The sequence below is a fragment of the Dama dama genome, chromosome 2 (assembly GCF_033118175.1).
Source record: "Dama dama isolate Ldn47 chromosome 2, ASM3311817v1, whole genome shotgun sequence".
Taxonomy (NCBI): Eukaryota; Metazoa; Chordata; class Mammalia; order Artiodactyla; family Cervidae; genus Dama; species Dama dama.
Window position 1 is genome coordinate 14,861,399 of NC_083682.1, and position 16,505 is coordinate 14,877,903.

General features: G+C 43.2%; 1 protein-coding gene across 4 annotated transcripts in view; it reads right to left on the reverse strand.

Annotated features, from left to right (window-relative positions):
* The window catches only part of APLP2 (amyloid beta precursor like protein 2), a 61,553-nt gene extending 50,531 nt beyond the window's left edge, over positions 1 to 11,022 (reverse strand). For all 4 annotated transcript variants that reach the window (XM_061166600.1, XM_061166599.1, XM_061166598.1 and 1 more), the window contains exon 1: positions 10,829 to 11,022. In XM_061166600.1, coding sequence (XP_061022583.1) covers positions 10,829 to 10,933 — 105 coding nt within the window. In that variant the 5' untranslated portion in view covers positions 10,934 to 11,022. The remainder of the gene's footprint in view (positions 1 to 10,828) is intronic.
* Between the last annotated feature and the right edge of the window lie 5,483 nt (positions 11,023 to 16,505).

Here is a 16,505-nt window from a genome sequence, read left to right on the forward strand (position 1 = left end):
AGACACTAAAACAGATATTTGGTGAAAGAATCTATGTCACTAGCCAACCTTAAGAAAATTCTAAAGTGTGTCTTGGAAGGCAAAAAATTACCTGAAAAAGAAGCTTAGTACAAAATGCATGAAGAATAACAAAGAGAATATATAAATCCAAATCAGGGGCTCTCAATCTCACTGTAAATTTTAATCACTGGGAAGAGTTTTTAAGAAATACTAATGGCTCACACCCTCTCTCAAGAGACCTTGATGTAATTTGTCTGAATTGGAGTGTAGGCAATCTGTGCTTTGTAAACTTTTCCCCAGATGATACCAGTGTGCCTCCAGAGTTGATAACCACTGATGCTAAGTTCATTTAACTCTGTAAAACACAGTATGAGGTCTTCCGGGGTTTACATGAAATTAACATATATAACAACAATGGCAAAAATGTTGAGGGGAGGTTAAAGTGTTCTAATCTTCTATTCCTGGAAGACGGAAAAAGTACCAATTAATATAAAACACTGATAAGTGAAAGATATTCAAATGTCTAAAGCAACCACTAACGGGAGAACAAAAGATGATGAAAATATGTTCCGAAGTAATACGAGAAAGAAGTAAAATAAGAACCACTTTCAAAGGAATTGAGTAAGGGGATAAACATAGCAACCTGAATGTCCACCGATAGGTGAAAGTATAAAGGAAATACACACACAGTGGAAAGCTATTCGGCCACAAAAAGGACATCTTACCATTTGCAACAACATGGATGGACCTCGAGAGCATTATATAAAGTGAAGTAAGTCAGACAGAGAAAGATAAACACTTCATAGTCTCATTTGTGGACTCTAAAAACACTGATTTCATAAATATAGAGAAAAGATCACTTGTCAGATGTGTGGAGTGAAGGTTGAGGGGTGGAGGGTGAGCAAAATGTGTGAAAGCAGTTCAAAGGTACAGGTTTCTATAAGGTATAAGGTACTAGTTATAATAGAAGTAAGTCTGGGGAAGCAACATACAGCACAGTGACTCTAACTACCCACACTGTACTGCACATTTGAGAGTCGCTAAGAGAGTAAATCCTAAACATTCTTGTCTCACTCTCACACACACACACACACACACACACGACAAGTCACCATGAGGTGGTGGATGTTAAGTAGACTTAGTGTGGTTCTCGTCTCACAAAACGTGAGCGTGCGTGTTCAGTTGCTCAGTCGTGTCCAACTCTGTGCGACCCCATGGACCATAGGCTCCGGTGTACACACAAATATTAAATCACTATGTTGTGCACCTGAAACTAATATAAAGTTGTATACCACTTATACTTCAGTTTAAAAAAAAAAAAAAACAGAATTAGCAGAACAAAACAAAAAGCACTAAATAAGACAGTAGATGAAAACCCAAATACCTCAGCAATCATGTTAAATGTAAAAGACAAACACTGTTTCCTAAGTCTGCAAAAGAAGAAACAACCACAAACACATCTAAAACAAAAAAATATGGAAATACTAGACAAAGTACTGATAAAGGCAAAAACTTTACTGGAGATAACACGGGAGAATATAGCTATGAGAGGTTCAATTCCTTAAGAAGAGATAGCAATTTTAAAACTGTATACTCCTAATAATGACAGCCTCAAACTAGCCAAAGCAAACAGAATGACAAGGAGAAACACTTTTCCAAAATCGCCATGGCAGGTATTTTTTTTTTTGGCCAATCCACACAGCGCGTGGGATCTCTAACCAGAGATCACATCCAAGCCCTCTGCACTGGAAGCACAGTCTTAACCCCTGGACTGCCACGGAAGTCCACAGTGGGAGATTTCTAACATACCTTTCTCAGTAAAAGAAAAAAGATTTAAAAAATAATTAGGGATAAAGATCTGAACAACAATGAAAACAGTATGATCAGAAACATATAAAACACTGTCAGTAACAACTACAGAATAAACATTTTCTCTATGCACACAACAAAAATTTTATCATAAACTGGTCCATGAAGCAATTCTCAACAAGTTTCAAAAAATTGAAATCATACAGACTAATACTCTGACCACAAAGCAGTTAACTTAGAAATGAACAGCCTAAAAGACAGCCAGATAACCTTCTCTACATCTCTGGAAATTAAGAAACGTATTTCTAAATTACCTGTCCAAAAAAAAAAAAAATTAAGTCACAATGGAAAAATCTATTGTTTTACTTGAATGATAATGAAAATATTATATATCCAAACTTGTATCTTGTTTAAGGGTACAAATTTGTAAACAATAGTTGAAGACTAGAGGCCTAACTCTCAGCACAGTGATTATAGTCCATAATACTGCTTTGTAAACAGCAAAGTTGCTAAAGACTAGATCATAATTGCTCTAACTACCAAAAAGAATTTTTACTTATGGATGATAGAGATGGTAGCAGCAGCAGTGATACAGTGGTAAACATATTGCAATATATAAATGTATCAAATCAGAATACTGTACAGCTTAAACTTACACGGACGTTATACACAATGGGCTTCCTTGGTGGCTCTGATGGCAAAGTGTCCGCCTGCAATGGAGGAGAGAGTCTGCCTGCGATGCAGGAGACCAGGGTTCAATCCCTGGGCCGGGAAGATTCCCTGGAGAAGGGAACGGCAACCCACTCCAGTACTCTTGCCTGGAGAATTCCATGGACAGAGGAACCTGGCAGACTACAGTATACAGGGTTGCAAAGAGTCAGACATGACTGAGCAACAGAGACACACACGTATCTCCTTTGTTAAAAATATTAAATACAAAGCTAAAAAAAGTTATGAATTGCAGCTAAAGCCCTGTTCAGAGGAAAATATATAGCTTTAAATAAATTAGAAGAAAAGAAAAAGCTGAAAAAAGTCAGTCATCTCAAAGTGCTAGGGGGAAAAAAAATTAAGCCTGTGAAAAGTAGGAAAAGAATAATAATGGACAGAAAGTAATAAAATAGAAAATAAACATACAGAAAATAGGAAAGAGGCAATGAAAATATCAACTTTATTTCTACAACCACAACAAAATGATAGCCAAAATTTTAAGATGCCATTTATAATAGCACTCAAAAAAAAGCAGATATCTATAAATAAATCTAGCATTCTTTATATAAGATTTCTATGCAAAAAACTCTAAGACACTGAGGTTGATTAGAGAGGACCTAAACAAAGGCATCTGTCATGTTTCTGGGTTGGAAGACTCAATATTAGAAAAATGTCTATTTTTCCTAATTGAACTACAGACTCAATGAAACCTGAATCTAAATTCCGACAAATGCTGTTTTTGGTTAAATGCAGCCAATGTATTATGTAAAGAAAAGGGTCAAAGAGCAGCCAAGACACTACTGAAGACAATCCAAGTAGAAGGGCTTGCTCCAGTAGGTCTAAAACCTTATTACTAAGCACAGTCATTAAGACAGTGTGGACTTGGTACAGTGGATTAGGACAGCCCAGAAACAGACTCACACATACAGAGATATAAATCAACAGAGGTGGTAGGGGAGAACAGGAGGGAAAGGAGACCTTGACATTAAATGGTACAAGCTGGGTAACTATGTGAAAAACAATAAATAAGTAAAAAGACCAATACTTCATATCTACACAACAATGAGTTTCAGGGAAACTGTGGCTCCAAATGTGACAGGCAAACAGAAGGCCCTTGGTAGGCAACACAGGAGAATAACTATGTCCTCGGGGGGCAAACTTCTCACACGTGACACAAGAAGTACCCATCATAATTTTTAAAAAAGTAAAAGTGATAAATTAGACATTAAAATGAAGAACCTCTAAAGACATCATGAAGAAGAGGGTAAAAAGGCAAGTAGCAGAAGGGGCAGTGTTATCTCAATAACCTCAAACTGGAGACATTCCAAATGTCCATCAACAGCAAAACAAATTGTGGTTTCTTCATAGACAGGAGTACTACACAGCTGTGCAAACAGGTGAACCACAGCTACAATCAGTAATCCAAATGATCCTCAAAAACACGTCCAATCAAAGAAGCCAGAAACTCAAGAAAACATACTGAGGGATTCCACTTACTTAAAGACTAGAAAGCAAGAAATGTTAAATTACAGTGTTTAGGGATGAATGCCTGGATAGTAAAACTATAAAGAAGAAAAGCAAGACATAATCACCATAAAGGTCAGGCTAACAGTTACTAGGGGCAATGGGAATGGGAATGCTCTATTTCTGGACCTTGGCAGTGGTTACACAAGCATCTGTTTTATGAAAATACACCAAGTTATACTTTTTTTTCCCTTTGTGTATTTAAGTTGTAAAAAGCTCAGAAAGACTCCAGGCTTTACATGTGGGTGTGCAGGGCTGTGATGGGGCCATAGCACCTTTCACAGGCACCAGTCTGTCCTTACTTCCATTTCAAACACCCTAGCATTCTTACCTTCTAAAATTCTCTAAAACACTCCAACAATTTGCACTCTGCACTGATCTCTGAAAGCCTGGGATCCAAAGAGATGAAAGGGTTCTCTCTCAGCACAGGAACATGAATGGGAATGCTGAATTCCAAACTTAAGATAAGAGTTACTTCCAGAAAGGAAGATTAATGGGATGGCGGTTCAAAGAAGGCCTATTAAAATGCTTTACTTCTCTATCCATAGTGTTTTAGTTCTTAAAAAAAAAAAAGTTAAAGCAAAGATGGGAAGTGCTAAAATTTAACAAAACTGGGTGGTGGATAAGTGGATATGAGTACCTTTTACATACTTACCATGCTATGCCGGTAATATTCCTAATGAAAGGGAATAAAAGGTACTACACTCTTTACACTTACTGGCTCATTTCTTTCTCCATGTAGAAGTTCTACGTGAGCCTAGGTTAAGTCATACTTAGCCTTCCAGAGACAATATATAAAAATCTGAAAATGTTTATGCTCTTCATCACCCACATTAAAATCCATGTTTTCTTCTTCTCTAGGCTAAATATCTCCCTTTTAAATTTTCAGGTACTTCTCCATTCAGTCATTCTGTTCTGGATGGCAACATCCAAATAAACCATGGGAGAACCTTTGTTGTCTCAATTCCACCAGCAAACTTTTAACTCACAGGTAACTTGCTGCTACTGTTGCTAAGTCACTTCAGTCGTGTCCGACTCTGTGTGACCTCACAGATGGCAGCCCCACCAGGCTCCCCCGTCCCTGATATTCTCGGACAAGAACACTAGAGTGGGTTTAGGTAAGAACAAATGCACTCTTTTCCTTTCCAGCCAGACCAGCCATATGTAGCAGATGTTGGGCTGTTATCTAACCAACGTGCACAGCCCTCTTTCCCATCAGAACCCAGAGTGCAGTCTAAGCCTATCACAGCTCCACCACCACCAATCACCCATGTCTGCTTCGGCTGGAAGCACCTGATATCATTCAGCCTAGTTGATGAGCTCTGAGAAAAACCCCATGACCCCCTGGATATTACCACAACAGAGCCTGTGCTCTGAAACTGCAACACCCTTCTGCAACCCCAAGAAGTGCCAGGCTGTTCAATTAACCCACACCACAGGTGCCCACTCCAAATGATGACTGACTTTTTTCTGGACCACAATCTTATTCTAGTCGTATGGGTTACGGTGTTAGTCTCTTCCTAATAGTTTGTTTACCAACAAGGCCAGTGATTGGAAATCTGGTGCCAATAACCTTTTCCCTTCCAAAGAATCCCATACACTGATTCTGATAAGATGGTGGTCTTATCAAGACCACAGGTGGTCAGAGTTTCTTTCCTTAAATTCTTGTATCAGAATAGAAAGACAAAACAAGCTTACTACTGTAAAAAAAGAGAGAACTTGCACATTATGCAGAAAAGCATTAGTTTTTTTTAATCCATGGAAAATGTAAAACGGCAAGGTCTGCTTTAATTACAACCTTCAAAGAAAACCACTGTTGGCAGTTTGGCAATACGTGGATTCATGATACAGTATCTATGAAATTAGTTCCTTTTAAAGAAAATATTCATATCAGATTTCCTGATGGTAGAGAAAATAGGTAAACAAGAGTGAAAAAAAAAAAAAAAAAAAAAGAAATCTGCAACCCAAATAGAAATGCCATGAAACACCCTGATACAGAAGGGGCAACAACTTAATAGGACAGACCAGTTCTCACCCTGGCCTTGCTGGCCTCTCCTGACTCCTTGTTTCAGGTGTGGATGAGAAGACCTACTTTACCAGACTTTTGGGGACTTATGTAAGATGCTGTACCCACAGGAGTTCTGTAGCCTTTTTGTTTGCTGCAGTTTGTTTTTCTCCACCTGCACATGAGAACCCCCTGGGGAGCCCATGACAATGAGATTCCCAGATGTCCTCAAGGAGAATCTCTGGGGGTGGGGCCTGAAAGTCACAGGCAAGTGCGCTTTGCAGGGGAAAAGGCATGAGGCGTATCTGGTTTTATTACCGCACTGGTTAGCCTCTAACACAGAACCTGGTAACAGTGGTCAACAAACATTAGTGGGAAGGATAACAAATGAAGAGTCGTATTTTAAAAACAGATTTGTTACGTTGCAAAAGCTTCCATGAAAAAAAGCTTCCATGATGCTTATGTAAGAAAATGTCTCTCGGCAAAAAGCAGTTATTAGCTGTACTTGATACAGAGGACTGGAACTCATTTCTATTTCGTTCACTTTCCATCTTAGACCATAAATCAAGGTGCACTATACTAAATTTAATTAAGACTCAAGGTAATCTAGTTTACCTCACTAAAAAAACAACTCATGAGAATTGGATTATGGGCGATTTCCAACTCTCAAATGGCCTCCCTCCACAGACTCTACAATCACTGTTCAAAAATTTATCCCTTTTTAATCACACAGAAAACTATTTTCTTTCAGTAGTTCATTTTAGGACAATTCAAAATACTAATTGTTAGGTATCAGCTTTAATAAGCAATCTGTCTGTCACTTTGATAAAAATGTATGTACCTGGTAGCCACAGGAGGCTAGACACCACCAACACATTTACAGAGAAATTTCCACGGACAACAAAAGGATCTCAGGTTATTTTTCATTTCTTATTCTTCAAATGCATTTAAAATTTCTACAATGAATATGCACTCCCTAAGTAGTTTTTCTTGTAATTTTAAACAGAAAATGCAAAAGCCCAATAATTTAGTAAGAGTAATATAATTGAGGAATCCTGAAAGGTTTTCAAGTTTTTATTTTCCAGAGTCAAAACAGTATCAGGTAAGCTTAAGATATTATTTTATATTTGGAAAAAAATTAACCCTTCACGTACTACTACCAAGAATTCTAAAGCTCTTTAACTTAAAAAAAAAGTTTTCAAATTCTATGAAAGACATTATTGATTCTGCTGGCAAAAAGGATTACAGAGAGTAGATCTGATCCAAGTATTGTATCAAAGTTAAATTTCTTTAAGCTCATAACCAAAAAGGTTATGCAGGACACAGTCCTTGGTTCTCAGGTTCTTAGGAAATACATTTGGAAGTTTTCAGGGGTAGAGGGGCAAGATGTATGCAATTTGCTCCCTTTGCTTGTTTGCAAAAGATACATAATTACACAATGAATGACAAAACAAATGCTGAATAGAGGGAAATGTTAAACTGATGAATCTGGGTAGAGGGTATAAGAGTTGTTCCCACAATTTTTGCAATTTTTTGTAAGCCTGAAATTATTTCTAAATAGAAATTGTAACTGAAAAAAGCTAACAGAAAAAAATACTCAAAGCTGTTAAGATCATACTGGACCAACTTTAAGCAAGGCTTTATTGTGAGGGAAAAAGAACACATTTAAAAACTGTGCTAATAAAAACACTCACACAGCACCAACTTTAAAAAATAAATTAAATTAGCACCACCCAGGAGAAATATGAGTCATATATGTTATATTTGAAACAGGTGAGACTAATTTTAATATAATTTACTTAGGCATTGTGTAAAATATCATCATCCAATGCAATCAATATGACAATTACAAATCAGTTATTTTACAAGGTTGTTCATAGCAAGTCTTCAAAATGTGAAGTGCATTTGGCACCTACAGATAATCTCAATTCACATGCTAAATTTCACAGGAAATATCTGACTTGCATTTACATTCATAAAATGTAGTTTAAAAAGTAGACTCATATAAAAAGTTGTTTCCAATCACTGAACTGAGTATTGTTTTTAAATGTAAATTAGCTAAAATTAAGCAAAATGGAAAATTCATTCCTCAATCATTATAGCCACCACTACAAGTGGCTACCTTGCAGGACAGCCCCGCTTTAGATGATGAAGACAAACCCCATCAAAGGAGGATTCACCAAAACTTAGCACATCACATTTATCAAAGGATTTTAACACAGTTATAATAAAGTAAAAGTTGATGCTTCTATCAGAGGCATTGGTATTTGTCCAGGTCATAATCAGACATTGCCTCTACCATCACTTAAATACCAGCACAAAGCTTCTTGATATTCTGCCTCAGATGTCATACTATGAGTTTCCTGAATATTGGCTACCAAAGGGCCCACTCATTTTAAAATGTGGTGGAACAAACTAGAATTCTGGCTTTCAGAAGCCTCAGTGTTCACTGTACAGAGTGCAGGATTTCAGCACGAATACCATAAGGGAGCAGGCCCTCAAATGAACTTGTCTCGGATTTAACAGAGGAAGTGACCCTGAATACAGAGATTCTTTTTCTTTCCTTTTAAACAGGTGTATGAGATTAATTCAGTCAACACCAAGCAACACTCAAGATTTGCCAATCAATAACTCTGTGCCAAGCAATCTGATCAGGGATTTGGCTAGAATCCCTTTGGCTAATCTCAGTAAGGAACGTCTCAAAGAGAATCCTGATTTAGGCCATTCTCATCTAAACCAAGGCTCAGGCAGTCCTTTGCCTGGAAGTTAGTAAACAAAATCAAATTATATATGTATGAAGGAAATTCTGCCTCTTGGACAAAAGAAAAAAACCATTTGGGAGAAGGAAATGGCAACCCACTCCAGTATTCTTGCCTGGGAAATCCCACGGACAGAGGAGCCTGGTGGGCTACAGTCCATGGGGTCGCAAGAGTCAAACACGAAAAAAAAAAAAAAAACCATTTGAAAGATAATTTAGGAAGGGTGGGCAAAAATACAGCTCCAAAGATGAGAAGATTCCTAAAACCGCATGCAAACACCATTTTAGGGAAATGTCTAATTCCTACTTTCTGTCCAGTCGGACTTTCCTATTGAACAATGATGTGGATAATAATCAAACTTAATCCACAACAGCTAATTCTGGTATTGTTCACTGCTCTTTCTCTGCAGGCATACAAGTGCGTGTTTAGACCTGAAAGGAAGATATTCTTGAAAACCGATGAACCCTTGAATGTGAATTCACTAGTGCCTGAAGTTACTCATACCTCTGGGAAGTGAGGTAAAAGAATGTGAACAATGGTTTGTGACATCCTGCCCTAAGAGTTAAATTCTATGTACCAAACAAAAGTTTTTTCCTTTCCCTCCCACCGCACTCATCTAGAGTGCTTCCCTGCGACACCGTATCGTCGATCACAGACAAAACTCTAACCAAACGAAAAGAATCCTAATCTAAAAGTATGCTTACATAAGCATTAACTATTTCTACTTGAAACTTCCTCCACCACCACCCCGCCCCCCGCCCCTGAAGAACCAAAGCTTTAAGCAGGATGAATAGGACGTTTTAAGCTGTTCCACTGGAGGTTTGTTCTAGAGTCGACTGTTTCTAACCGTGGAAATATTTCCACTTTCTGCAGAAGAACACGTTCTAACTGTGGGTTTTTATTAGAAACTCTTCAGTCAATGCCTGTGTAATCAAATCCAGTCTCACTTCTCTCTGAAATTAGCCAACTCCGCAGAAAGCCATTGTAATTTGCAAAAGAGCGAAGAGGAGAAATAAACTACACCAGAAACACACATTCCAGTCCGACAGTTCAAGCACTATTTCGAGATGGCAAGTAAAAATAAAGTCCCATGTCTCCCTCGTGGACAGAAAGGTTCCTACAAGCGGCCAGGTCCAGGCCACAAGGTAGGACCCCCTGACCCCAGCGAACCTTCCCGGCACAGACGCGTGTGTCCGCGAGGTCGCCAGGTGCGGGGAAACTACTTACGCCGAAAAAGTACGATTCAACCAGAGTTTTTACAACGTATTCACGGGTACTGTCCCTGCTCGCTGAAACCCACCACAAAAGGGAACAACGCCGACAGCAGACAAGGGTTTCCCCTGGTTCATCAGATTCAGGCAACCGGATTGTATTTAACAATCCCTCCCGAAGGTCCGACGCCAGAGCCGGGATCCGGAGCGGGAGGCGCACAGGAAGCAGAGGGCGCACCCGCTGCGGGGAGCGGAGTCGCTCCCGTGCCGCCCGTGAGGCGCTATCCCGGCGCCCGCATCCCCGCGGCCCGGCCCACTCGCCAACAAAGGCCGCATCCGCCGCTCCCGGGTGGGAAGCCCGGGTGCCGCACGGGGGCCGGGTCAGCACGGCCGCCCCCGGAGCGAGCCCAGCCGCACCGGGTCCCGGGCTGCAGGGCGCACGGCAGAGGCTCGCGCGGTCCCGGGGGACGGCGGAGTGGGCGTCTGGGCTTCGCAGGGTCCGCAGAGGATGTGGCGGCGCCGCGGGAGGGATGGGGGCTGGGGAGGCCGAGGCGGCCCGCTGCCCCCCGCAACCCCGATGCCTTTCATTTGGCCTCTGCGGCGGCGGAGACAACCCGACCTCCAGCGCCAAGCACTGCACCAAGCCGGGGCGGGCGGGGGAGGCGCTCCAGACCCGCCGCAGCGCCGGACCACCCCCACCGCCCCGCGCGCCGCGACCCCCTCCCGGCCCGGACCCCGCGGCCCGCCCGCCCGCAGGCCGCGCTCCCCCGCGGGCGCAGGATAAAGGGCTCGGGCGCTCGCCCGGTCCCCACCTCAATGTAGCCGGCCAGCGCCGCGGCGGGAGCTGTGAGCCCGAGCAGCAGCACGACCAGGAGTTTGCCCGTGGCCGCGGTGGCCGCGGTCCCGGTGGCCGCCATCCCTCGCCGGGTCGCTCTAGCGCTCGGCTCTCAAGCTCACACAGACGGACCCAGGAGCGTTCCCACCGCGACCCAGAAGCATCTGAAGCTTGTCCGCCGCCGCCCCTAGGGTTTTACACCGACCGGAACTGACTTCACAAAACCACACCCTCCATCTTCGGCGCCCAATGCCGACCCGCAGAACCTCCGCAAGACACAGCCCCTCGTTCAGCCCAGACCCAATCAGGGGGCGGAAGAGCCCGCCCCTCCCTCCGCTCCAGCCGCGCACCCCGCCCGGTCCCGCCCCCAGCTGCTGACGCCCCGCCCCGCCGGGCCCCGGCTGCTCCGGGACGCGGGGGTGTGCGCGGGGTAGGGGGGGCCCGGGCGGGGTGCGCTTGGGCCGCCAGCACCCTCCTGGTTATCTGCCCGCACTGCGCCCTTCTGTTCTGCAGCCGCCCGACACCAGACACGCCCCGCTGCCCGCCCTTGCGGGCTATTTTCCAGATTCCTTCGGGTACCGCCCTCTTCGGGGTTCCGACAATGATTTTATGAAAAACAGGATTTTTTTTTTTTTTTTTTTTTTAAGGAAAAACAGGATGAATTGTTCCGAGTCCAGGCAGGTTTGCAGAAGGCCGTCCTCCCGGACAGAGGAAGGGCTGGCTGCAAGAGGCTGCGTTCCTCCGCCCCAACCCCCGCAGGGCGCGCCCGGTCCCTGCCCGCCGCTCGCCCAGAGCCGCTGTTTGCAAGCTCTCGACCGCTGGTCCTTAGGCCTCAGCTTTCCTCCTCCTTGCCGGCGGCCACTAGAACCCGGGATAGCTCCCTCCCACCGGAGACCAGCGGTGCGAGGACCACGCTGACCTCAGAGCCCAGGTCCAGGCCTTCCTCCTGTGTTTCAGGGAAAGATCGTTTTTCTTTCTTGTTCGGTTGACGATCGCTAGCAAGAGACCTGCTTCTCTCTGCCTGCGTGCCCCGCTGCGCTTCCACTCCAGCTGGGAGACACCATACTACTCGGTTCACAGCGGGCACGGCCTCGCGGTGCTAGGGCACCGCCGGCTTTGTTTCCTGCCTGCAGCCGTGAGGTTTATGGACCAGCCTCTGCAGCGTCCTTGCTCGTTTCCAAATACATAGAGAGCGGGGTCTCTAACCACAGGAAAGACGGTAAAAGCGAAGAGACAGTGTCCAACCAGGAGAAAGCCGGACTTTCCAGCCCCACTGCAGACGTGCCCGGTCCTGGACTTGAACAGGCTCTGCCCCATTCCCCAAAGACAGCCCGCACCTTTCCATTACAGAGCCGTCTCGGTGCCTGCACTGTCCTCGCTCCCGTTACCTGTTGTAAACATCTTCCTCTTTGTCTGCTCGCCTCTGCTTCTCAACCCCCAGAGCCCTGTTCCCTACTATGACACTTGCTACCCTTTGTTGTTGTTTAGTCCCTCATTTGTGCCTCTTTGCCGCCCATGGACTGTAGCCCACCAGGCTTCTCTGTCCATGGGATTCTCCAGGCAAGAAGGCTGGAGTGGGTAGCCATTTCCAACCCCAGGGGATCTTCACAACCCGGGATGGACCCTGTGTCTCCTGCCTTGGCAGGCGGTTTCTTTACCGTCTGAGCTACCAGGAAAGCCCACTTGTTCCTCTGGTTCTTTCCAAAGCTCTCCTACCACTGACAAGACATGGGTAGGTCACAGTGCAGGTCCCCTCATCCTGGACACGCGGCCTCATGTTTGTGCAGCATCATGGAAATCCGTTCTGCCGGATTCTGGCCCTAGTTCAGCCTTCATCTGTTGGTATGGACTGAAGTGTATCCTCTCCAACATTCATGCCTGCTGAGGCCTTGACCCCCCAAATGATGGTGTTTGGAGATGGAGCCTTTGGGAGGTTATTAGGGTTAGATGAGCTCATGAGCAGCCCTCAAGAGGGGATTAAAAGTGCAAAGTGTTTGTTATTCAGTCCTATCTGACTCTTTGTGACCCCATGGAGTGTAACCCGGCAGAATTCTTGTCCATGGGATTCTCCAGGCAAGAATACTGGAGTGTGTTGCCATTCCCTTCTCCAGAGCATCTTCCCCACCCAGAGATCAAACCCCGGTCTTCTGCACTGCAGACAGATTCTTTACCATCTGAGCTGCCGGGGAAGCCCTGAAGAGGGGATTAGTGCCCTTCTGAGAAGAGAAAAGAGAGCTTGTTCCGTGCTCACCCACCTGCCCCCACCCCCCACATGTGAGGGCCAGTGAGAAGGCCAGGAAGAGAGCCCTCATCATCAGAAAGCCAGGCTGGCCAGCATCATGCTCTTGGACTTCACAGCCTCCACAACTGTGAGAAAGATCTTCCTGCTGTTTAGCTACCCAGTCTGTGATATTATGTTCTGGCAGCCAGAGTCGACTGGTGCAGCCCTGTAACTATGGACAAACCCTTTATCATGTGACTATCTTTCCTCCCCTGTCAAGTGGGAATATTAAGAAGCTGTCTTAATTCACCAATTTGTGTGATTCAATGAAAAATGAATGTACAATAGTGAAAAGCATGAAGTACAGCTTTCTGTGAAAATATACACGGAAACAGTATCAAGTGACTGTGAAAGACCTAATTCTACTTTGGAGCCTTGGGTGAGTTCTACGGACCCTCTGAGACCTGTTTCCTTGCCCACAAAATTAGGGACTCATCTCAGAGATGCCTAAATTTCTATGACTCTAAGTGCTAAGGGAAAAGCAAGTGAAATTCCCTGAGTTCAAAGTTGTGGCCCCAGTATTCATGCTTTCAGGACTGTGTATTCAAGGATGAGCTTTAATAACATGGGATAGAAGGATTTGTAGAAAAATGACCTGGGGGGGGGGGTTCTATCTAAAATTAGTTAGATCCTGGGGACTTCCCTGGTGGTCTAGTGGTTAAGACTCCATGCGTTCAGTGCAGGGGATGTGGGTTCCATCCCTGGTCAGGAAATTGGGATCCCACATGAAAAAAATAAATAAACCCTTTAATTTATTTTAATAAATGAATAAATAAAATAAAATTAGTTAGGTCCTGAAAGAAGCTTATTTGCATTTTCAGGTCACTGAAGTATCATTAATAAAACTTTGTTGCCCTGTTCATCAATGTTCTTGACTTCAAAATGTTAACTCTCCTTTAACTAAGTGACATTCATGGAAGCATACCTAGTCTTGCAATTTTCAATTGATAATTTTTCACCCTAAATATGCTCATGTCAGTGACCAAGTCATGTGAAGGGCACTGTTTTCACTTCATTACCCTTTGTTAACAAAAGGTAAAGGCCTAACATAACCTTCTATTTCTCCTCTCTTCTTGAGAATCAGACTTCCTTCTAAAAGAGTTATCTTTCACGAACACTTAAGTTGTGTGCATTTCATTTGGGGGGGAAAAAGTGGTTTATGTCCCTAAATGTATCCTTATATGAGCAGTGCTCACTCATCCATTTGACACGTTTTCAGGTGAGGTAAATCTAGCTAGAGCGGTTGCTCCCAGATCAGGATGCTTTTCAAAAAATCAATGAAGAAGTTTTATAAAAAGACAAATTCCTGAGCTCCTACCTCAGAAATTTTGAATCACTAAGGCTAACGTGACATAAGGGATTCAAGATATTTTTTAAAGCTCTCCAGGGAATTCTAATCCACTAATGTTTGAGAGCTTGATTCTTGAACATCATGGATCAGTAAAACAAAATTTTTAAAATTGGAGTAGCATTTAAACTTACCAGTGTTTTCAGATATAGAGAATAGATTTGTGGTTGCCAAGGGTGGGGGAGAGGTGGATTAGGAGTTTGGGATTAGCAGATGCAAACTATTATATATAGAATGGATAAACAAGGTCCTACTGTGTAGCACGGGGAACTATATTCAATACCCTATGATAAGCCATAATGGAAAAGAATATAAAAAATATATACATACATATAACAGAATCACTTTGCTATATAGCAGAAACGAGCACAACATTGTAAATCAACTATTTACAATCACCAGTGTTTTAGTTTTCTAAATAAAACATTAAGACATGACTGAAGAATTGATGCTTTTGAACTATGGTGTTGGAGAAGACTCTTAAGAGTCCCTTGGACTGCAAGGAGATCAAACCAGTCCATCCTAAAGGAGATCAGTTCTGAATATTCACTGGAAGGACTGATGCTGAAGCTGAAGCTCCAATACTTTGGCCACCTGATGCAAAGAGCTGACTCATTTGAAAAGACCCTGATGCTGGGAAAGATTGAGGGCAGGAGGAGAAGGGGACAACAGAGGATGAGATGGTTGGATGGCATCACTGACTCGATGGACATGGGTTTGGGTAAACTCCGGGAGTTGGTGACGGACAGGGAGGCCTGGCATGCTGCAGTTCATGGGGTCGCAAAGAGTCGGACACGACTGAGCGACTGAACTGAACTGATGTGTTATCACCACTGTTTCATTGAAGAACACTTAACAACAATAAAAACTAAGAATGGTCATAATTTTACAATTTCAAAGACAGGTGCAATGTAAATTTTTAACAACTTACTACATTACTTTTTCTCATCACAAATCAGAATGGTGAATACTTTATAGTTGAATGGCCATGGTTTAACGCAGATGTTTGAACATTGCAGTGTGGGCCATAAATATGAACTGGTTGTAAGCTTAGCCTTGGCCTATAACTGGTAGCCTTTAAATATACAATACCAAGGAATTTCCCTGGTGGTCCAGTGGCTAAGACTCCTTGCTTCCAGTGCCAGGGGCTCCAGGTTTGATACCTGGTCAGGCAACTAGATCCCACATGCTGCAACTAAATAGTTTGCATGCTGCAACTAAATATTCCACGTGCCACAACTAGAAAATCCTGCATGCCGACACTAAGTCCTGGCACAGCCAAATAAATAAATAAAAATAAATATTAAAGAAAAATGTTGTTCCTTTTTAAAATTTTATAAAATAAATAAGCCATACTCAGAATGCATCCTCTGACCCCCAAACCCACCCCACCATCCATGGCTAACTCACTTCCACTAGAACCTGCTCACGGACATTTCCTGCTCTCCCCCTTCTCCCCCAAGGCTGAGCTGACACACCTCCTCTGTGTTCCCCAAAACATTCTGCACATACCCCTGATACACTGTTGGTAAACTAAACATCAATCATTTCTTTTTCTTTGTTGTCTCTTTTATTACATCATGAAGGGAGGAGTCAGGTTGGGTTCATTTCTGTACCTCCACATAGTGCTTGTACTTAATAGACGTTCAAAAAATATTTGTGGAGGGAGCACATAACTAAATGAGCTTTACAATCTAGCAGAGAGGATAAAACCTGTGCATGCATAAGGATAGCACAAAGTGCAAAGTCATAAATGGCCCAAGAGAACTGTTTGTGTTCTTTAAGCAATAAATCGGAGGAAGAAGCTGGTTACATCTGGCTGAGGACATCAGGCAAAGATCATAGAGGATCTTAATATCTGAGACTTCTTGTAATATACAAAGGATGCGCAGGAGAGTACAAAAAGCATGGAAGGAATAATGCAAGCAAAGACATGGCATTGAAAAAACACAAGTCATGTAAGAATATGTGAGTGGGGCTTCCCTGGTTGTCCAGTGGCTAGGACTCTGTGCTTCCAATGCAGGT